The 22,569-nt window shown below is 48.6% G+C and overlaps 2 protein-coding genes across 2 annotated transcripts in view; one reads left to right on the forward strand and one right to left on the reverse strand.

Annotated features, from left to right (window-relative positions):
- Positions 1 to 3,395, forward strand: part of NRIP2 (nuclear receptor interacting protein 2) — a 16,415-nt gene extending 13,020 nt beyond the window's left edge. The window contains exons 5-6 of the mRNA XM_010136304.1: positions 2,407 to 2,459; positions 3,303 to 3,395. Of these exons, the coding sequence (XP_010134606.1) occupies positions 2,407 to 2,459; positions 3,303 to 3,395 (146 nt within the window). The remainder of the gene's footprint in view (positions 1 to 2,406; positions 2,460 to 3,302) is intronic.
- A 10,773-nt stretch (positions 3,396 to 14,168) lies between these two features.
- On the reverse strand, positions 14,169 to 22,297 carry ITFG2 (integrin alpha FG-GAP repeat containing 2; the record flags this gene model as incomplete). The annotated part of the gene is made up of 8 exons (XM_010136305.1): positions 14,169 to 14,317; positions 14,481 to 14,654; positions 15,295 to 15,412; positions 15,939 to 16,030; positions 17,767 to 17,820; positions 20,230 to 20,324; positions 21,562 to 21,710; positions 22,158 to 22,297. Coding segments are annotated over 8 exons (971 nt in total), but the record flags the coding sequence as incomplete, so codon positions are not given.
- Between the last annotated feature and the right edge of the window lie 272 nt (positions 22,298 to 22,569).

A 22,569-nucleotide genomic window follows, 5' to 3' on the forward strand; every position in this document is an offset into this window, starting at 1 on the left:
CATCAGAGAAGCGGACAGAGGGCGCAGCTTACTCCTCAGAGTATTTCCCTGTGTACTGCTCTGCTCTGCTGTAGCGAGCACCCTGCAAGAACCTGGTAGCCCCGGAGTGCTGAGCCTCCCCGGTGTCCTGAGGCAGGACCCTTTGAAGGAAGGAGCTGTAAGAGACAAGGTCAAGTCGTCAGTCACTGGAGCACGCCCAGGAAACAGCAGAAAGGCTGCATGTTCTGCATTTACATCCATCTATGCATATCCTGAAAACAACTCAGTTGTCTTTTATTGCCCCTCCTCTTTCTCGTCAGTATTCCACCTCTACCCTCTTGCCTTTCTCTGCCTCCTCATCTTTGATGAGTACTATTCATCTTCCAAGGTCTCCCTTACTCCCTCTTTCCACGTTCATTCTTCCCACTTTCCTAGTCATCTAGAAACAGCTTCCTCCTCTTCCACACTCCACCTCACTCTTCTTCTGTGGTTTCCCCTGTACTTGTTCTTGCCTTTCATGGGCAGTCTGTATTAGTACCAGCGCAGGTTAATTTAGCCCAGCAGCACCTATCCGTTTTGCTGGGATGTGGAAAAGGCTGCCTGGAAGGAGCAGAATTGCTACATCTATGCCTTCCATCTCCCCGTGCACACAGTGCTCTTCCTTACGTGGCTATAAATAAATTATAAAATACAGACACTAGCTGTAGGAGAAGCAGGCATCCAGGAGACACGGGAAGTGTTATTGACGGCTGCTGAATCCTGCAGACTCCCAGACCTGGGGGTTCCTCCTTCTCTGCCACCGAAGGCCAGGTGGATGTCGCTAAGACCCAGGAGGTTGCTCTCCCTAGTCCAATGCATGTTCTTAGTGACAGGTTCAGACAGTAGCAAGGCTGAATGTATATTCTTGAGAGGCACATATGGAGAAGACAGGCAAGACCAGCCACACAAATTACCACACGCAGAGCAGTGCCTTCACCAGCACTCACACAAACACCAGCATAGACAGCCCAGTCCTGGTCCTCCTCTCAGGATGACCAAGGGTTGGAGTTCACTAGCAGAAGCTCATACATCCTGTCTCTAGATTCATAAGCACACACACATTCACAGAGTCTTCGAACAATAGCACAGCTTCTAAGTCTGTCTCATATCCGTGTCTGCACTGTGGGCCCTTACCTAGCCACTGACCCAGACCTTGAGTCTTTACAGGTGCAGGTTTTCTCCCACCCACTGACTAGACCAGACTGAAGTTTGCTAGCTAATTCCGTATACAAAACCACAAACAGACAGGATTAAATTCACCGGGGAAATTCAAACACCCAAGTCTTTCTAGCCAGTGGCATTTAGACCTCTCACGCATACGCCCTGTCCTCTTCAGGCTTATAAACATGGGGCCTCTGTGACCCTGGTCAGAGCTGGAACCCAGAGCCCTCCTACATGCTGATCTCTCCAGTTGCTTGCACCTAGACTTACAAGTCCTTCTGCAGTTACTGGAGCAGACCTCGCAGCACACACTGCAGCTCCTCCAGTTGCTGGCATCCCTGTGTATGAGCCCTGTGGCCTGTGCTCCTTTCCTCGGTTACTGGCACCGAGACCTCTTGCACACTGGTCTCTCTAGTTGCCGGCACCTGTGAGCTACATCCCCTTCTCCAGTTGCTGATACAGACTTACGAGCCCTACGGCCCGTGGTCCCTTCAGTTACTGACACCACTCCTGCGTGCCAGTCCCTTCGGGTGCTGACATCTAGAGCTATTTGCCCTTTAACCTACGGCATCTTCTACACTTGCTGACATTTAAGACTTACAGCAGTCACATGTAGGATAGAGAAGTTACACAGCAAAATAAATACCTAATAAAATTATTAAATAAGAAGATTGGATAGATTGTGGCCCTCAGGCGCAGGGTTCGATCAGACAAGTGAACTGACCAACAGCCTGCTTACATGTGATTGGCCCCCTTATCCCCTCTTGTCTCCATTTTTCCATGCCTGTTCTTCCCTGATCCATCCTGCTGCTTGCCTTCTGCCTTTGGCCCTTCCCCTACACGGCCCATAGTAAGTTTTATATGATCCCACAAACCCCCTCAAATATCTCATCATACTCACGATAGGCACGGTTCCCTTCTCTTATCAGCTACAAAGCTCATCTTGACCCTCTTCAGAGCTGTGCCTCAGTAGTTCCTTTAACGGCTCATCAGTCCGTGGCAGAAGAGCGCTGGTCCTTGTTACTGTCACTGTTACTACCTGCTTGTCAACGTTTGTGTGTTTAGTTCACCACTTCCCTTGTTATTTACTTTATACTGAATTGACTAGAACCATTTAACTTTGTAAACCAGATGCTCTCGCATGCCCCATCCTCTTAGAGGAGACACACACTGCAGAGGGGCAGCGTATATAGTTTAAAGCCTGATCGGTCTCTTCTCTCTTCCCAGATGATGAAACGCTGGAGTTTTGCATTGGTCTGCAGACTCTGCTGTCTCTTAAGGTAAGGACCAGCTTCTCGCTTATTGCAGGGCTCCTGTCAAGAAGTCCTCCCACATTTGGTTGCTGTAAGCATCAGGAAGACTTTCACCCAGGTCTTCCAAGGTGCCACCTGCAACCCTTGTTGCACAGCTGCCTGGCTGGCTGCAGTATGCTCTGAGTCACTAATTCCAGTCCTTCTTAAACATTTTAAGAAAGGAATTACCCAATAGGGTACTATCACATTTTCCATCCTTTGTATTCCTGACCATACAAGTTGCAAACAGGCAGAGGGAACTGAAGAGGAGACACGGCAAGGCATACTGTGTCATGAGCTGTATCTGTGTTGCCTTTTGACAGCAGATGTAAAGAAGCCCTGCCCTTGCTTTGGGTCAAATGAAGCTGTGTAATCACACCTAGCATCCAACACTAGCTGGACACAAGTGGAAAGAGTCCTCTCCTTTTGTCAGCTCAGCTCAGGGTTAGTGGTCTGCTGAGCCTGGCTCTTGGGTGGTTCAGAAAATGACTGCAGCAAGCTTGCTCTGCCTGTCAAATACTTGTAGCCACATGTCGGACTCACAGAGCAGGAAAAGCATTGGGCTGAATGGCTGAGCGATGTGAAGCTGTCACCTCAGGGGGAGTCATGGGAAGAAGGGAGGGGAACGGCCCTGTGAACGATTTGAAGAGGAATTCATCAAAGGGAATAGGAGCAAGGAGACAGCGTGGGGGACAGGGAGGGGAACCGTAAGGTCTCTACAAACCCAAGGTAGGGAGTTGTTTGATGGCTATACAGGTTTTCCCCATTGTAGATATAAGGAGATCTGCTCTCTGAAATGTCCAGCAGGTAACTGGCTCTCCCCTTCTCTAGTGTTGCATCGACTTGGAGGAAGGAGTCCTGAGATTTAAAGCACTGAGTCAAGAGCTGCCTTTTCTACATGCCTCTGAAGAGCCTGGTCAGTGACTGGTTGCATTCCCCATGTCTGGGGCTGTGGAGACTTGCTGCCATGAGAGAGATGAGGGTGCGGCTCACGTGCCCCTAACCTTGCTGAGTTCTAGGCTGAGGCATTCACAGGGGAGTGAGAAGAAGGAAAATGGGTGCTGGAAGCTGTTGTTGCCGGGAGTGCCTCATCTTGAGAGAGATCCCTCCTTTCAGTGGACCCTCTTGCTTGTCCCCATGTGCCAAGTGGGCATTTTGTTCCTGCTTTTCTACCTGTCCCTGGTCACTCCAATTTCTGCTTCTGTATTAAATTCACCCCACCCTTTTAAAGACTTAATTTTTACATCACCCTCTGTTCGTGAGACAGGAGAGTCTCCATGAACAGCCTCCAGATGTTCTCTACACAGGAGGACAGCGCTTTCTCCAAAAGCATCCAAAGATTGCCATGAATGTTTCCCTTCTCTTTGCTTCTGTGTGAGCAGGCTCCACTCCCATTTCTTTGTGGGAAGCTCTCTGAGGCCCGTTCCCCCGCCTGTACTCTGGGAAGCTGGATTTTGTTGCTTTTCTTTTCTGGTTCAGAGCAGAGCAGAAGTATTGTCTTGGAAAAACCTTGCAGTAAGAACACTTTCAGAGTTCTTAATTCTAAGAAACCTTTCCAGAAATGCCGAGTAAGATGCCTAGAGTACAGTGGCCGCTCACAGGGACTTGGGCTTTGCCACCGCATCCTTGGCCACTAAGCTATGTTAAGTGAACGGCGATACTTACCATCCTCTGGTGTTGTATGCAGTAACCAGACCTGCGCACTCCGTTCTTCTGACCACTGCCGCTGCTAGAGCTACTTTACCACCTCTGCTGCATCGTCAGAGATCCTGACACTCAGTTTATGCTGAGATGAATTACAGCACCCAGAGTCTTATGCTCTGTCAGCTCCTTTCTTTCAACTTGAAATCTAGTGATGGGACACAAGATCATCAGCCTCCAGTTCTGGCACCTCACAGCCCATCAGCTTTGCTACTCCTGCATGACACAAGAACTAGATTTCCTTGCAGTATCAGCTCAGGTCAGAGAGCTGTGAACTCAACTGAGATGACCAGAGCGTCACTTGATTGTCGGGGTTTTAATTTTTTTTTTTTTTTTAAATTTACATCCTGGAGCATAGCTCTATGAAAAATACATAGTCTATTCTTCAGTAGCTCTAGGAAAGATGCACCAGGTCAGGGCTTGTTCCATGCGTCATGACTACTGATTCACTATCCAAACTCTGTACAATACCCCTTTATCTACCCTCAGAACGTTATGGCATCCCCATTTTGCCTGTCTTCCTGGATTAAACACCACTGACTCTCTTCCTCTTTCATCAAACCACTTGTTGTTTCTGTTGTGTTTCTCAAAGAACCTGTGCATGCATTTTCGCTTTTTTCTGTCAGTTCTTTCCTGAATTAGATGCTGTAGCTAAGGACAGCAGAGTACAGCCTGACTGATCGGATTTGGGATGCACTTACCAGTGCTAGTTGGTGTGACAGCATCTGTTCCTCCTACAGGCAGCAGCAGGCTAGTGACTTTTGTTGTTAGTGACCATATCTTGCAGCTTCTCATCTGTTCCTTGGCTTCTTTGCCATTCTTCTATGTGTCCATCTGATTATTTCTGGCTGCACGAACTGCTTTCCGTGAACTTCATGAATGACACCAACAGTTCTGTCATTACTGTCAGGACCCAGGTCCACTCGATGAGCCTGTTTTCCAAAGCACCAGTAATTCCTCCTGTACTTGTATCACTTGTGTGTCTCGACCGCTTCTCAAATGCAGGTGTCCTTAATGACTCTTCAGACTTACTCTAAACACTCCTGTTGTCAGCTGGAATCCATGTCATGGCTGGGTCTGCTCTGCTGAAAAACCTGTTCCTATGTGCAGCAAATCACCCAGTTTCCAGCTGTTGTTGCCCTCTAAATATGGCGTGTAGAACAATGTCTACCAGCTACGAGTCTACGTGTCAACGTGTCTACCAGCTACAGCTGGTAGATCCCATGGCCGTTACGTCTCTTACGATGCATTAAATTTTACAATCTATCAAAAAAAAAAAAACAAACCCAACACCCTGATCCTAAACATTAAAGTTAACTCTAGCCCTAACCTAAATCCTAACCCAAATCCTAACCCTAACCCTGAACCTAAATCTAACTGCTAAAGCTAATCCTAATCCTAAATCCTAACCCTAAACTTAACACTTAAAACTAACCTTAAATCCTTAAGCTAGCCCTAACCACTAATTCTAAACAGTAGCCTCTAACCATAAACCTCCTACATAACCCCCTAAACTTACCTCCGTAACCCCAACTGAAACACCAAAATGTGAACCTAATCCTAAATATAATGCTAACTATAAACCCTAACACCAAAACCTAAACCTAATCTCAAACCCTAATCCTAAACTGTAACCACTAACTCTATATCCTAACATGAACCCTAACCCATAACCCTGACCCTAACCCCTATTTCTAACACTTAGCCCCTACTGCTAAACGTTACCCATAAACTTCGTCACCTAAACCTAACCACCTAACACTCTACCCCTAACCCCGTAACCGTAAACCTAATCCCAAATCCTAGCCCTAATAACTCTAACCTCAACCCTAAAATAACCCTCTAACCCTACCACTTAGCCTAACTTCTAATTTGTAACCCTGAAACCTAACTCTAATCCATAACCATAATCCTTAACCCTAACCCATAACCCTAACCTTAAACCTAATGGCCTGACCCTAACTCTAGCCCAAAACACCCTAACCACAACCCTATCAAAACCCTAACCCTCTCAAACCCATAAACCTAACCCTATCTCTAATCCTAACCCTAACCCTGACTTGTAACGTTAACTTTTAACATAACCCCTAACTCTACCTTACACTAAACCTTACCCTAACATAAAACCTAACCACAGAACCTAACCATAACACTAAACAGTAACACTAACGCTAAACCCTGACCATTACCACTAATTGTAACCCCTGGACCCGAATCCTAATCCTGTAGCTCTACCTACCTAACCCTAATCACCTAACTAACACACTTATTCTAACAGCCTAAACCTAATTCCAAAACCTACCTCTAATCCTAAACCTAGAATTAACTCTAACTCCTAACACTAAACCATAACCCTAACCCTAATTAGTAACGCTACACTTAACCCTATCCCTAAACTTTAACCCTAACCCCTAGCTCGGAAGCCTAAACCACAACCCTAAACTTAAGTTGCTAAATCCTAACATAACCCTAACACCCAAACGGAACCCTAATCCTAAAATTAATGCCAACTCTGACCCTATGCCTAACCCTATTTCTAACTCCCGACCCTAAGCACTAACACCTAACGCTACACCTAACACTAACCCTACAATTAAGCGTAACCTCAGCCACCTAACCCTGTCCCTAGCCCAAACCCTGTCCCTATCGAATGGCTTTTGCCGGTGCCCACGCGGGGCTCTGATTCCAGAGCACCCCAGGGCTTTTGCCAGGCTTTGCTGCTGCCCAGGCAGGTCTCTGCTGCTTTCCAGACAGATTGTGCCAGGCTTTGCTGCTGCCCAGGCAGGTCTCTGCTGCTTTCCAGACAGATTGTGCCAGGCTTTGCTGCTGCCCACAAGTGGCTGCCGAGGGAAAGCGAGGGCCAGCAACAGCTCTCAGTGCTGGCACCCTCTGCGCAGGAGCCCTAGGCAGGGGGTGCCTGTTCCAGAGCTAGACTCTGGCTAGGGTGAGGATTGTAGGTGAGTAGGAGTCTTCCCAAACTCAGACTGAAGCCAGCAGGAACCTTTCCAATGATTTAAAGGGTGCTGGATGGAATCCTATAGAAAATTGGCACGACTTTGAGTCGACAATTCTATTTTCACTAAGGCCTGTCACTTAGAGCCCCGCGGATACTTGCAGAGTGGCTGGGGGTGGGTGGAATCCTATAGAAAATTGGCACGACTTTGAGTCGACAATTCTATTTTCACTAAGGCCTGTCACTTAGAGCCCCGCGGATACTTGCAGAGTGGCTGCTGCTGGAATTCGCCAGCTGCTGTTTCTACAAGTCAGTCTTGGGCTAGCTCTGCTTTTGCTCACCTTCAGAACATCCTCCAGTCCTCCTGAAGCCTTTCTGTGAGTCACAGCCCTCGTTTCTCGACCCACCAACAGTCATGTTCCTCTGCATACTAATGCGCTACAGTAGGTGAAGACCAACAGCCCCTTCTGTCCTCCTCTGCATAACGGATCTTTGTTTGCATCCTCCCAAGCGCATCATTCACTCTTGCACAGTGGCAAGTGAAAAAGTTGCTTCTTCCAAAAAGAATGATTTCCTTTTTAGAGAACCCTTTTAATGCTGTCCTGTGCCCTGGTTGCTAACACTCTCTCTAAGGTAGCGGTGCCATTATCTTGCCAGCCTTTCCTCTTTGTTGTTAACAATTGCATGTATAAACTGCAGACTGTGCCACTCGTCAGTCACAGAAAGGATGTTCCTAAGCAAGCGCTGACTTGGCGTGTGAAAGCTCTTCTTCTCAGCTGTGAAATCAGCTCCAGAGCAGAAATCACGCTTTTCACTTCCTCCCGTCCGTGTCAGTTGAACACGCAGGTTCACACAGCAACGATCTCTTCCACCCAGACACTGTGGAATCTGTTGCCAAGTTATCCCAGAACCTCCCCCCTGGGCTTTGTTGGAGGCCGAGCGTACAGAAAAACACATTCATGTGACTAAATGGGAACTGCAGGTCATAACGCCATGGCTGACACCTCACTTCAACTCATTCCCTAAATCACAGTCTAATCCTACAGCGTCAGTACCTGTTTTCCTCTCACCAAACAGACATCCTGGTGGGTTTCCATCTCCCAAAGATCCTTGGCATTAAACAACATGTTATGACTGACCTCAACACGTGTAACCTGAATTCTTGCCCCAACTGTGTTTTCTCCAAAGGCCAGCACTTCTGTGTCATTACGTGCGAATCCCAGCTTCCATTGTGAAAGACAGAAACACTGGCTTTAAAAGATGTGGTTATAAAACAGGACATACAACATCGCTAAGAAACAAACTCAACCCCATCTACAAACATGGTACTTTTGAAAAGTCTTTCTATGTCAGGGAGCCCCGTAGGCAGTTTGTAAGTGGGCTGGCAAGACTGTCTCACTTGTGGTTTCTTTCGGAAAGGTCTAATAGATAGGTGCACTTCCTTACCTCCAGTTCCAGTCACCTCTACTGTTTTGGGGGGACAAAGGGAAGGAGCTATCTAAAGGTCTTTTCCACTGGAGATCAAAAAATGCTAATACTTCCATTTGGAAAGTAGAAATTCAGTACAACCTGCCGCCCCAGAGCAGGACAGAGGCACATCCGGCGTGTGTCCACCACCGGTCCCCTCAGGATGAGGCCCATCCCTTCAACACAGACAATGCAGTGCTATTATTTCAGGGATAATCTCCCTGAACTGCCTTGGTGGTCAGCTCCTACTAGGGCTGCTTTTCAGCAGAGCGGACACAACGGTTGTGAAACAGTCTGCAGGGAAGGGTCCGTCACTTTGGAACAGAAAAGCAAGTGTTACGTGGCAGGTGTGGGAGATGTCTGGCTAAACCTGCCTGGGGATGGGGAGCTGGACTTCCGAGGCTCCTTCCAAGGCCTACGTGCAAGAGGTAACCCTATCCCAAGAACACGCACTCTGCCAAAGCCATAATCAGGATGATTTCCAGGAGCTTGGGGCCACTTGGTTTTGAACAGAACGGGATCTCCAGCCATCCATATTCCCAGAGGCCTGCTCCTTCCTTCAGTACTAGCAGGTGAATCCCGGACCTGAAGACCCCTGAGCCACCCACATGCTTGCAGTCAGTCCTCTTTTCGAGAGACTCCACTGGCAAATGCCAGGATATACCTGAAGAGTTACAGAAACAACCACATTCGGCAGAGATCATAAAAATGAGGGCAGAGACAGCCAGAGGGTTTGTTGTATCTCAGGAAAACAAAGCAACCCTCTCCACGTATTTTCTTCCTGCTAAACTGAGCAACACAACCAAAGCCAGGAATCATTTTATCTGCAAACGCCCCCAGCGCCTGAGACTGACGTTGGACTCCTCACTTGCTGTGTGCTGGCACTGGGACAACCAAACACGTCCTGCAAATCCTTCCCCGTTGAAAAGCTCCTCGGCACCAGCGGGGATGCCAGTCTGCTACCGAGCAAGAAGCAGCAGACAACGCTTCTGGCTGCGTCAGGAAGGAACAACTTCTAATTCCAGCTCTGTGGCTCCTCTTGGCTGTCAAGGACAAACACGCCACAGGTTACAAAGGAAGTATAACGTAAGCCCGTCAGCGCAGAGACACAGCCTACGAGGCTCCTTCTCCAGCGGACCCCATACTTCACACAAAACTGTGGCCAGTGGAAGTGGCCTGAAACACCCACTTACAGGAAGTACTGAATGTATCCTGCCACTACGTGTCACTTCAGTTGTCACTTCGTGTTCACTTTAATTGTCACTCCGGAGTTCAGGGCATGGAAAAAGAAAGTCATCTTTTGGCCAGGGAACAGTAAGTTCCATGTGGTGGGTTGACTGGTTGGATGCCAGGTGCCCACCAAAGCCGCTCTGTCTCCCCCCTCCTCAGCTGGACGGGGAGGAGAAAATACAAGAAAAGGTCAAGACAATGGCAGGGAGAGATCACTCGCCAACTATCGTCACGAGCAAAACAGATGCAGCTTGGGGAAAATTAATTTAATTTGCCAATCAAATCAGAGTAGAGCAATGAGAAAATAAAAACAAATCTTGAAATGCCTTCTCCCACCCTCCCCTCCTTCCTGGGCTCAACCTCACCCCTGCTTTCTCTACCCCCTCCCCTCAAAGCAGCACAGTGGGATGGGGAATGGGTTTGCAGTCACATTGCTTCTGCTGCTTCTTCCCCCTCAGAGGAAGGTCTCCTCACACTCTTCCCTTGCTCCAGCCTAGGGTCCCTCACACTGGAAACAGTCCTCCAGAACCTTCTCCAGCATGGGTCCCTCCCACCGGCTGCAGTTCTTCATGAACTGTGCCACCATGGGTCCCCCAAAAGGTCACAGGTCCTGCCAGGAATCCACCCCACTGAGGGCTTCCCATGGATTCACAGCCTCTGTCAGGTGCACCCACCTGCTCCTCCATGGGCTGCAGGGGGAAAAGCTGCCTCACCTCGGTCTTCAACACAGGCTGCAGGGGAATCTCTGCTCTAGCACCTGGACCACCTCCTCCTCCTCCTTCTGCACCGACCTTCTTGTCTTCAGAGTTGTTTCACATATTCTTACTCCTCTGCCCGCTGCTGCTGATTTCACATTTCGTCCCCCTCCCCACCCCACCCCCAACCCTGCTTCTGATTCATGTTATCAGAGGCGCCACCAGCCTCACCGAGGGCTCAGCCTTAGCCAGCAGCGAGTCCATCTCGGAACTGGCTCTCTTGGACATGGGGGAAGCTTCTAGCAGCTTCTCACAGAAACCACCCCTGTATCCCCACCACTACCAAAACCTTGCCACACAAAACTAATACATTCCAATTAATTTTTCTGTAGAGCTTTCATTTTCCTTAGTGCACGAGGAGCACAGGAGCAAAATGCATCTGCAATTTATTGTGCACTGTAAGCAATATAAATGTGTCAGGGAAAACCATCAAACATTAGTATTTTTCCTCTCAAATGGTTTTAACAGCTGCAGAGTTTTGGGAAGTGGATGGTCCACAGCATCTGTATCTTCTCACCTCTGCTTTCCACGATGCAGCGTGTCCGGGCTTGCACAGCACACAGCAATGTTATGCTCAGGGCAATAGGAGAAGAGGGCCAGGTTGCCCTGTCCAACATTTGCATTGGTTTCGCCCTGTTTTCTGTTAAAGATGGTTCTTAGGAAAATGTCATCTCTCCCCCCCGTAACCCTTTCCTGCTTCCTCTCAACAATTAACAGTCCAAAGGCAGATAAATTTGACCATCCTTTCTTGGAAATCGTTTGACCTGTACGGCAAAATTTGTTCTGCATAAAACAGTTTCAGTCATACATCCATTTGTATCCCCCCTTGTGCTTGTGTGGCTAATAAAGGTTCATATTTGGCATGGACAGTCAGTACTGAGTTGTTCTCTGTTACGAGTGTAGACAATCCCGTTTTCCTGTTGAGCCTCAAGAAGGAATTACAACACAGCAGCACTGCAACAGCCTGTAAGACTCAGCTACTAGGTTAGCTGAGCCTGGCCCAACTCTCAGGCAAATAAAATGCTCCGGGCAATTGCTGCAGGAATCCCCGGGGTTCCAGCAGTGTATCAAGAGAGCGGGTACTTTTGCAGAGAACACCTGCCCCACCAAAGCCAAACAGCGGTGAGTGGGGCCGTGGCAGGCACAAGTGACGGTAGGGCTCCCTCTGTTCTTGTCAAAGCACACACATCACGTGTGCAGCAGAACACGTGCCAGGCTGTGTGAGCCGTGACTGAAAAGGCGTTACTATTTACAGTTGCTTGTAACCATCCTGTTTCTGTCTCAGGTGGGGAGGACAGAAGCCACAGAATTAAGGGGGAGGCACAGAATTAAGGGAGAGCAGGACAAGAAAAATCCACAGCCTTAAGTAGAGGAAGAACAGCACTCTGTTCAGGAGGGAAGAAGAGCACATGCCAAGACGCAAGCCTGTTCAGGAACGTTGCTAGGATGTCATTTCTGTTGCATGCTTCTGGAAATGGCTCCGCAGAGCCCTGCTCTGCTGTGGTCCTTCTTCATGTCAGTTCCACAAATTTGGAAGTGCAGGATTAAAACCAGATAGCAAAAGGACTAGGTGGAAAGTATCCCAGACTACCAAACTGTGAAACCAATCTGTTTGCCCCATCTGGAGGGACATCTGCTTCTCCCCAACTCAGCTGGGCTCCAAGGGGAGAAGGTAACAGAGGCAACTGCTACTGCCTCACCTGAAGGGAGAATCCTTACTTGTTCTGGTGATCAGAAAGAGCAGCTTTAGGTTACGGGTAACAAACCTGGAAGTAGCAAGAAATCAATGTACTGTGGTCTAGCTAATAGCCCCAGCAAGTCTCATCCTTGTTAGGAAAGGACTGTAAGACTGGTGAGAGCCAAGGGGGTCACACTGGCTAACTTGACAGAAGCAATGCTGATTGCCCACTGGGATGGGTGGCTGTACATCTCAGCATCATGAGAACTGACAGCTTCTTGAGGTTACACTCCAGAGCTGATCAGCTTCAAGACAACTCTAAACTTCCTTTAGCCCATCAGCAGATGGTTCCTACACCACCAGCTTTCCACAGCTAACAAACTCAAGCTGCTCTGAACACCACTGTTATTAAAGCACTATTATGACTTGAAAGCTCCAGCCTGAAGGGTCCAGTTGTAAACAAGCACTTAGTATGACAGGGGCACATTTAAAAATGCTTCTCAGTGAGGTCATTAAAATAAAAATAAACTTCCACTGTAGTTACAGAGTCAGAAATGAGTGGTTCAAGACGCAAGAAGAGTGCTAGCTGGTACAGAGCAGGTCATACCATGCCACTGGTCCATGCTTTGACTTTCACAGCTGTTAGAGGACAGAAGCTGCCATCTATAAAGCTTATATAAATCTGCAGATGGAAATCGCAAAGAAAAACTAGGGCTTATTATGTAAAGATCCTGCTCTTCTACCACAGAGGGCTACTTCAACAACAGTCCATTTGGCCCAAGGGCAAGACACTCCTTCCCTTTGTACAAAGTTCTTCCTCCCAGATAGGGCTGCCCTTGGATGTCTTACAGAGTACAGCACAGCAGGTTTTCCAAAGCCCACGGGATCTTCAAATGTTACCAGCTGCTAAAGAGAGAACACTGAATTATATTTGCTCTGACTCGGATGCAACCCTGTCAGGCTGCCATAAGGGTGAAGGGACGGGCCCATCATTATACGAGCAAGAGAATATAACAGTTGCAAGACAGCGGCTGAGCCTGCCGCTCCTATCCTAACAAGCATAGCAAGGAACAAGCTGATACAGGGAAAAGCAGAACATCAGTGGCATGAGGAAAGGTTCCTCCCTCTGCCTTTGCATATGAGCAGCCTGAGTGAGCAAAGGCCTCTTCCAGCAAGGGAAACGTCACTCCCAGTCCACCTCTTTCAGTTGTGCAGGATTCAAAATGGCATGGCACTCTCCACAAGAAGAAGGAAGTGTGGCATTTCCGCTGCTTGTTATGGAATGTCCAAGCTCTCACACTTGATTAGCGAGAGCTGTGGTTCTTCTCATGCATGTCTCCAGCTCCTCAGATGAGGAGGTGGTTTGTGAACTGCTTGGTAGAACAGCACCAGCAGAGCAAAGGTAAAAAATGCCTGGGTCTATTTAAAGAAAAAAGCACACCAATGTGAGAGAAGGCCCTTGCCTCCTCCCTAACTCAGTTCCTCCATCTGCAGTTCCTGCACTGTGATCCTGCTAAGAACTCAGAAGTAATCCCTAGAGCAGTTGTAATAGGTCAATGTGGAGACTAGGCTCAGCTGTTCCCTCCATCTACATCCTCAGTGCTCCTTCACCGACACCTGTAAAGTGCTTTAGCTAGCAGAGAACATGGAAACTGGCAATGGAAGGCCAACGAGCAGGACCTGGGACTCTTGCTGTTCCGGTAGCTTCCTCAGCTAAAAGAAAATCAACTCACCACCTTTACTTAGGCCTACAGCCAAGCACAACGCTGCTCAGAACCCGACCTCTACACCCTTTGCTGTCAGGAAGCTTTGACAGACATGGGAAAAGAACAGTCTTGTCTTCATTAGATGCCCGATTCCAGTCAGAGAAGAGTTTGTGCTGCTATTAAAGGTGTCAGCTTCCATGTAACTTGTTATAAAGGATCCTGGTTGACAGAGTAATGGGCAGAGGAGTCTGTTCCAGCAGGGTCCTGACTCTGTGAGGGGCTGCTCTGCTGCTGTTTCTCAGGAAAATACAATGTTCTGTGAATCAGATCTCTGACAGCAGAAACGTCGTCTCTTTCTACACAAAAGAGAGAAAGACAGGTGTTAGGGATTCTCAGCTAGGCAGTATGACAGCCCCTCTTCCTCATGAAGTACCTGGAACTCTAGTTCCCAGCACCTCACCTGCTAGCAGCCCTTCCTCTCTTTTCTTCCTGTATGTCCTTCACCTTTTTTGCACTCACCCACACCCAGCTGCTGTAGGAGACTTCCAAACTCCGGGTCACGATCCAGGATTTTCAGCAGGTTGGTGGACTCCATTCTCTCCAGCTGCACATCCCAGTAGATGTAGATCTTCTGATTGAAGCTGACGTAAACCAGGCAGGGGCTGTTGCTTCCTCCTTTGCATGCATAGAGGCCTGCAGAAAGAAAAAGTGTGGACTACTTCCAAAAGGACAGAGAAATCAAAGAGGTAATTTCTCATGATGAGGTACCAATGCAGTGAGCACCCGGGGTGAGAGCTACACCAGAGATGGACTCGGGTATGTAAAGTCCCTTTGAGACAATCCAGGAAAGTCTCTAAACTGTGGGGTGAGAGCTACAGACATGGACTCGGGTATGTAAAGTCTCTTTGAGACAATCCAGGAAAGTCTCTAAACTGCTATTAATGTATGGAGCTTGGGGATCTGCAAACTGCTTCTCTGCGGGTCTGAGAGAGGGGTCTGAGCAAAGCCAAGACTCAGGCTGGTTTGTAGGGCTCCACTTGAGAACAGCTTAGAAGTCTGCAAACTAAAAAAAGCAGTGGGGAAGACAAGAGACCACTGCAGTACTCCCGAAAAGAACAAGAAAAAAACCCCAGAACCATCACTGACAAACCTCAGCATCACCTCATCTCTCATGCCTACTTTCCCCAGATGCCACAAGAGGAAAGACCAGATGGGTCTTCTGCAGAACACACACAGGGAAATTACTGCCCACTGCAGATGGGCAAAAGATTCCCGGTCTCTCTCTCTGAGGGACAAATGCTGTGAGAGCTGGCTTGGCAGTCGGGCTGCCCACCTGCACAGAAAGCACTGACATTCTCATCTGCTTGAAATCTGGCAACAGTCCGGTTGTGGTCGATGATGTAGGTCTGACCATCCCACGCACAGGCAATCACCTCCTCGTGCCCATTGCCCTGCGGGAACCATAAGACAGCGTATTAGCACAGACATCAACAAGTCCCAGAGGCAGAGCTTGTTCAGAGACAGAACATTAACACCTGAACAGGATGCCACTTTTGGACACCTTGTCCAAACATTTTGCAATTGTCCAGTCTTTCTGCACTTAGAGACCACCCCTCTCTTCTCTAACAGAACCCTGAAGTATCGTAGGAGCTTGCAGGCAATTGGGGTATTATCAGCGTGCAAAGCCATTCATCTTTGCAGTAAGATAAAAGATCAGCTGGGGGACGAAAAGCTTCACAGCAAGATGCTGGGCTCACTAGGTCAAACAGGCGGACACAGCTCAATCTTGTGCAGGTGCACAGATGGACAGGAGTGCAGAACGCACCAGCACAGTCAGAGCACTCTGTGTGTCATTCTGAGATAATCCCAGCCTTTTTCAGCTGAGTCGTACTCCCTTCACCCTTCCTAAAATGATATACACAAAGCCATGGCGAGTTTTTGTCTTCATCCCTCCCAGGCCTATTCTCAGACACTCACAGTAACATCCAGCTTTTCCAGAGCAAACAGCTGGTGATCAACCTGCACAGACCAGAGCAGCTTGTCTGCTCCCTCCATGAGTTTCAATGTCCCTGAAAGAGAAAAAAAAGTACATTGTCCTGAAAATACCAAAAATGGGCAAGATGTTTGCTAACACTGGGCCCTGCACGCTCCTTCAACACTTAGGGTCTGCAGAGGGCTGGGCCCATGGTACAGGCTGGGATTTATAACAGGTAACACGGTCTCAGTTCTGGGAAGGAGAGCAGTCATTATCTTGTCATCAAGTAACTGGAAACAGAGAGGAAAAACAGCAGCATCTGTTAGCTGGATTTAGCTCTAAGACAAGATGAAATCTGCCCAGAACAGGCTCCCAAAGCACAGTACATCATCAGATCTCACATGAGACAGTGAGTAAACTGGAAGCTTCCCACCATGTCCCACAGATCATGAGATCTCAGGACAATATGTTGACAGCTATAAGATGAGAGCGGCTGGCTAATAGCACAGGCATGGCCTCTGGGCTGCTAAAATCATACTGGGCACTTAACTCACGCAGCATTTTACTATCATCCAGAGACACTGTGATAGTACTGGGGTGGGTGAGACTGGCCACGAGAGAGTGGAACATAAATATGTACTATTCTCACAGTGCCCTCCAGCCTCAGAAAGGCTCATGAGTGAACCATAGTGAGGCAGGAAGCCTTGCCAGATGCAGAAACTTCCGAGTTCACGCACAACATCGCTGTGCATCTCCACAGTGTTGGGTTTTGAACAGAAAGTCTGCACTCAGCTCATTAGATTCAGTCCTCCTGCAGCCTGTCCTATCAGTTCTCAGCCAGGGCACAGCAGAAGAGCCTGGCCCCCGGTCTGCAGGAGGCCAGCTCCTTTCTTCCTACTCAAGTTCCAGCATCCACCTCCTTTACTGCTTTTGGAAGAAACTCAAGTCCCTTCAAGTACAAGGACACATCTCTGCTGTGGTTGGGAGGCTCCTGTCTACATGAATGGTGTTGCTGAGGTGGCATCTCAAACAGTTGTTTAACCACTGAGTAAGCCGGCAACTTAGAAGTCGGCAGATGGAAGTCCTAGTCTCACTTTCCAGGCTTTCAGCGTGCCTTTGGGCCAGGGACCTAGCCTCTTCCTTCTCCCAGCTGCTCACTGCACCGTGGCTTTAATACTTCTACCCCCATGGGCCATAGGACCTGTCCTGGGTCCAACATGGTGGAACCAGACGTTCTTCTGTTGTCTGGCTTTCTTCTTCCCAGAATGCTGCGGTTTTCCGCCTCTTTGGATGAACTCATAAAAGGGGGCGGGCTCAGAGATTTGACGACATCTTGTTTTCCCCTCTGCTCTATCTACTGTCCTCTCTATCTTGTAAAATGCTTTGAAATACAGAGATGAATAGACTGCACCAGGGGAGAGAGAAAGGCAGACACTAGTAACAGATAGAAAACACAACAGGTTTCTTGAAGAGAGCAAGCCTGTGCAATATCAGATCCAGTTCAGTGAGGAACAGACTGGCTGAGCTTTAACATGTTTCATCATATCTTCAGATACAGACATGCTGTCACATGCCTCGTTTCTGCGGGACTTGCTGACAGTGACAGCTCTTACCTTGGCTCCTGTCTCAGCTTTCATGCTTTCATGTAAAGTATGGCAGCAGCAGGAGTCTTCGAGTCAGAGTCTCCTGACTGACCCAGGAAGCATTTCTGAAGCCAGCTCCACTTCCTTTCAAAACCAAAAGCACTGAGCACCTGGTTCTCTGCTCTGAACAAGTGACAGGCCTTGGCTGTCCCACAGACCTTTCTTCCAGGACAGTGGTAAGACTTACCATCCAGAGTACAGAGGGCAAAGAGACCCGAGCCACGATTCTCACTGGAGCAGCCTGTAAGTACAGAAGAGATTTACAGAAGTTGCTGCCATTTTATCAGCGTTGTCCACTCCCTCTCCTGAAAAAAACCAAGATCCAAAACAAGCCCAGCCTTGACACTTCGTTTAGCAGCCACCTGCAGATTCCTGCAACCAACTGTACTTCACGATGGCTTTTATTTGTAGGACACTGGCATCTGAAAACCCAAGCCTCTCGGTTTGCACTGCTACAGGCATGTTGGGCTCTGCCAGCTGCTCCTAAGAGTCTGTCTGTACCACACACGCACTTGCAGGCCCATGGCAGTTCTGATTTTAGGGGACTGCATTACAGCCTCTCCAGTCTCCACAAATGCACAAGCACAGGCAGGACCATCACAGGGACAAAGTGAAGAACAGCTGAATCCAAACAAGAGTATTACAACTGTACCCCTAGTGTGCCTTTCAAGGACAGGAACATGGCCTTTGGCTGTTGTAGGAAGGTACAGGGTTAAAAAAAAGAGGTCCTGCTAGAAAGACAAAGCACAAGAGCACCTCCATGGCAACTGCTGAATGAGCCTGTGGAGATCATGCTACCAACTCTACTGGTTTTGTTACAGCAAGACTGCACAGAAGCTGTGATCCTCTCTCACCAAACACTGATCAGATGCTAGAGAGCTCTTGCTTTATGAGCAGAGAAGGCATGGGACTTCATGCTCATCTACACACTCAGCCCCAGCTTTCCTGACCTATACTTACACTGCTGTGAACTTCCTGCAAGCAGTATCCTCTCTGTGTATATCACAGTTGTGTGCAGAACAGCGTTGACAAATGTAAAGTTAAATCTGAAGAGGAGACCCACCCTGACCACTGGGGTGCTTCGGCCCTTCAGTACACTCTCTACCTAGATACCAGTCAGAAAAGACATGCAAGGTCAGGTTTTGAAAGTGATGTCACAATTGGCAGGGGAGAACTGGACTATTCAACTACTGCTGCCTTTAATTTTTTCAGTGCCAAAGCAGGAGAGACACCGGCTCCCTAAGGTCTGCAGGAATCCATGAAACCGGGCAGTAAGGAACAAGCCAACAGGGTTGAAAGCAAATAGGGTGGTTCCCCAGAATGACGTGATACTGCAAGCCGACCTCCACTGCCCATAGTCGGCTTCAAGCCAGCACACTCTGCACGCCCCCAGAACACAGACGACCCTATTTCCGCAGATCAGGTTAAAGCAAACAGCTGGTTGAGTGCTCTGTTGCCCCCAGCTGATGTTCACGCAGACAGGCTCTGATCCAACAGATCTGCTGTGTCCCCCTTACAAACTGGTCAGCATGGCACTCTTCAGCTGATTTGTTACTGGTGGCCCAGCATCAGGGGGCTTTTCACAGCCTTTTTTTTTTCATCCCATATTCTGTGTGCCTTCATTTTTCACAGACACCTCTGCTTTGTATCCACTGAAATAATTGATTTCATGCTGTGTTGCCCATAGCAGTGTCTGAGATGCTGAAAACGTGACAAGCTTAGGACCAGGGAGCAAGGGTACTCTGGGGAAGGGGAAGACGAGGGGTTTCAGTGGATTGCTCTTCTCCCCCAGCTCTAAGTACACCGGACAGCCGAAATCATTCTGACAACACTGGTAACACTTGGACAGAACAAATACAGCTGGATTCCAGCCAGCTGCAGACAATCGGGAATCATCTGCCTTCTTGCATGATGTCCACATGCTCCAAGGGGAAATGAAAGCTTATTCCCCATAGGTACCAAAACAGGGTTCAGTAGGTGCACCAGGCACAGGTCAGACTACAAAGCAGTTACGCAACGGAAGCAGTGGTAGTGTGTAAGAAAAGCGTGTACATAACAGCTGCATGTCAGGGCTGAGAGGAGCCATCAGCTGTGCAGAGTTTAGATACGAGAGAAGAACAGAATACGTGGGAAGGACAGTGGTATAAATGAAATACGGAAGCAGCTCTTGAGGGGCTGGGACTGCATAGGTAAAGGAAGAGCAAGATACAGCAGCCAGGTGTAATGAATCAAACGCTGAAAAGCATGAAAGTAAGAATAAAGATGAGGCTGTGGAAAGGAAGAGACACATCTAGGGAAGAAGAAGAGGGCATACACTGCAGCCATGCAAAAGCAAAGATCAGGGACATCTGCAGCAAGGCGTGGCAGCCATTCCGGACGACTAGACACAGGCCAGTGGAGGCTGCAGAGAAACTGTTGCATTAGGCGGAGAGGAAGAGCTACCTAGTGAAGGACAAAGGCTACAAGATGTTCAAAGGCAAATATCCAGCTGCCTGTCTTTGGGAGCTGGCTGACGGAAGCCGAGTTCCCTCTGTTCTTGCAGTTGTCTTCCACTGCTATTTTTCAACCACGGGAAATCTAATTTCATGCTAGACTGACATCTTGAAAAACTACTGGGGAAACTGTTGGGTCAGAGACCGTAATCTCTCACCTCGGCCAATGCTACCAATTAGATGAGTGGAAACATTCTTGTTGTGAATCCGTCCAGATGTTTGGTGTAGAATAACATCTCGAATAGGGGCCTCACTAGGGAAAAGAGAGAGAGACATCAGGGAAAGGTTAGGGAACCATGCCTGGGACTGTGCTGGAACCATCTCAAGAGCAGCGTACTACAAATCCAGAGATGGACAGAATTTGTGCATAGGTTAGTCCTTTAATAAGTAAAGACCAAGGAGAAGAATGCATGCCACCCCAGGTATGAAAGGGACTTGCTAGTGCTTAAAAAATGAGAAGAGAATGATTTGATGCATCAGAAAACTGGAAAGAGCTCAAAGATAAGTAGTCAGTAAAACATGTATTCCAATCAAGGAAAAAAGACTATTTTTGTCATTAATGTCACATAAGCCTGCCAGCTCTTCACTCAGGATGTGTCTGCCCAGGGTTGAACAGGTTGGTCTGAGATCATGCCCGAGTCCAGCTGCAGGCTAGGACGGTATCTTTCCACTAAGGTCTCCAAGACATCAAGGAGACCTAGCCAGCTCCCCTCCTGTTGCAGTTTTCTGTGTCTGCCTCAAGTCTCACAGAACACCACAGAGGAATCTGAATTCCCCACAAGGGTCCCTCCAGCACCAAAACAATAACCTCTCTGCTCATCCCAATTGGTCTGATTGTGATTGACGGTGCTGGCTACCAGGGGCCCCATTAGGAAAACCTCCAATTACCTCACATGGAAGAAATGAGTGAATGAACCTGAAGTGTCATCCTGGGCTTCAGACTAGTTGGGCTTGGCTCCCCTTCCCACAATTACGGAGGTCACCAGGTCACCTACTACTCTTTCCTCTGGAGAACCAGGTCGCTCCTTTCCCCGCCTCAGCCCCCAGTGCTGCCCCGCTCAGTGAGCTGGTTTTGCCACTCTCCTTGCGCAACCCAAGGAGAAGACAGTGGGATACACGGAAAGCAGTAGTATTCATCCCCCTCCTCCTCTTGCCCCTGGAGAACCAGGTCGCTCCTTTCCCCGCCTCAGCCCCCAGTGCTGCCCCGCTCAGTGAGCTGGTTTTGCCACTCTCCTTGCGCAACCCAAGGAGAAGACAGTGGGATACACGGAAAGCAGTAGTATTCATCTTCGTGAGAGAAACACAAAGGGTGTTCATGGAAGTTGGGCGCAGGTGGGCTTGAGCCATTAAATCCCAGCGGTACAGCAGGTCACTGAAGCAAGGACAAAGGACAGCACCACCTCCACCCAAAAGTTGGTCAGTGGTGACCCCTTGTGACGGACATCTACAGCGGAATCGCCTCATCTACCTCACGCAGTAACGCTCTTCACCTGCTTGTGGCAGAGTTGTCTCTTCCCTCTGTCGTGGCCTGCTGCTCTGAGTCCCAGGTGCACAGCAGAACGGCGTAACCACAGCCTGGCTGAGACACCATCAGCTCCGGTGAGCCATCAGGGCCTGGGTTCACAGAAAGGCTGTCCACCTGCAATGGCAGAGGAAAAACACGGACAGAGTCTGAGAACTGAGAACGTCAGACACCTCAGAAGAGTGCACTGTGTGAGTTCACTTTCTTGCATCTATCTGAATATGGCAGATCTTCTGGTAAGAGCTGAGCTGGAGCTGAACAAATTCAGCTAGAAGCAAAGCATCCAAGTTACAGCAAAAGGTTATGTTTCCCTACCAAAAGCCACTTAACAACAGAAGTATTTTCCATTCATCCTCTCTAATTGGGTGAGAGCAAATGACTTTCCCATACCCACCCACCAGCTGCTCCACACGTACAGGACAATCACTGGGAAAATCTCCTTTCAAGCCACCAACGCGACATTTGCTTTGTTCATAGGACTGAGATTTTGTGCTTTTACCCTTGGGAGAGCCACCTCTTGAAGATGGTATGAGAAGTTCTGCTCTGAACATGTGATTTTCTTACCTGACCTTCTAGCAACCATTTCTTCAACAGGATCAGCTGTCCAGAGACGTGGTCTGAACTCTCTGACAAGTCCTCCCAGCGGAAGGCACGTACCACTCTGTCAGTGTAGCCTACCACCAACTCACACTTCCCATCTCCATCTGCAGGGAATACAAGGAGACAGATGGGCTCTTTCAAGCTTTCATAGCCCCAAGAGCCCAAAGATTCAGAAACCACTGTGCTGGTTTTCATCAAGTAGCATCCCAACCCTGTTACAAGAACTTGCACTGAAATTCCTGAAGTTCTTTCTCCTATCTATCCTCCAGGACTTGCCTCTGGTTTGTTAAAGCACCCCTTTCGGCAAGACAGTAATTTCCTTCTGTGAGTCCCACACACTTTCTCTCTCTCTCTCTCCCTCCCTGCCCCCCTCAAC

Source organism: Buceros rhinoceros, unplaced genomic scaffold, assembly GCF_000710305.1.
Source record: "Buceros rhinoceros silvestris isolate BGI_N320 unplaced genomic scaffold, ASM71030v1 scaffold8115, whole genome shotgun sequence".
NCBI classification, from domain to species: domain Eukaryota; kingdom Metazoa; phylum Chordata; class Aves; order Bucerotiformes; family Bucerotidae; genus Buceros; species Buceros rhinoceros.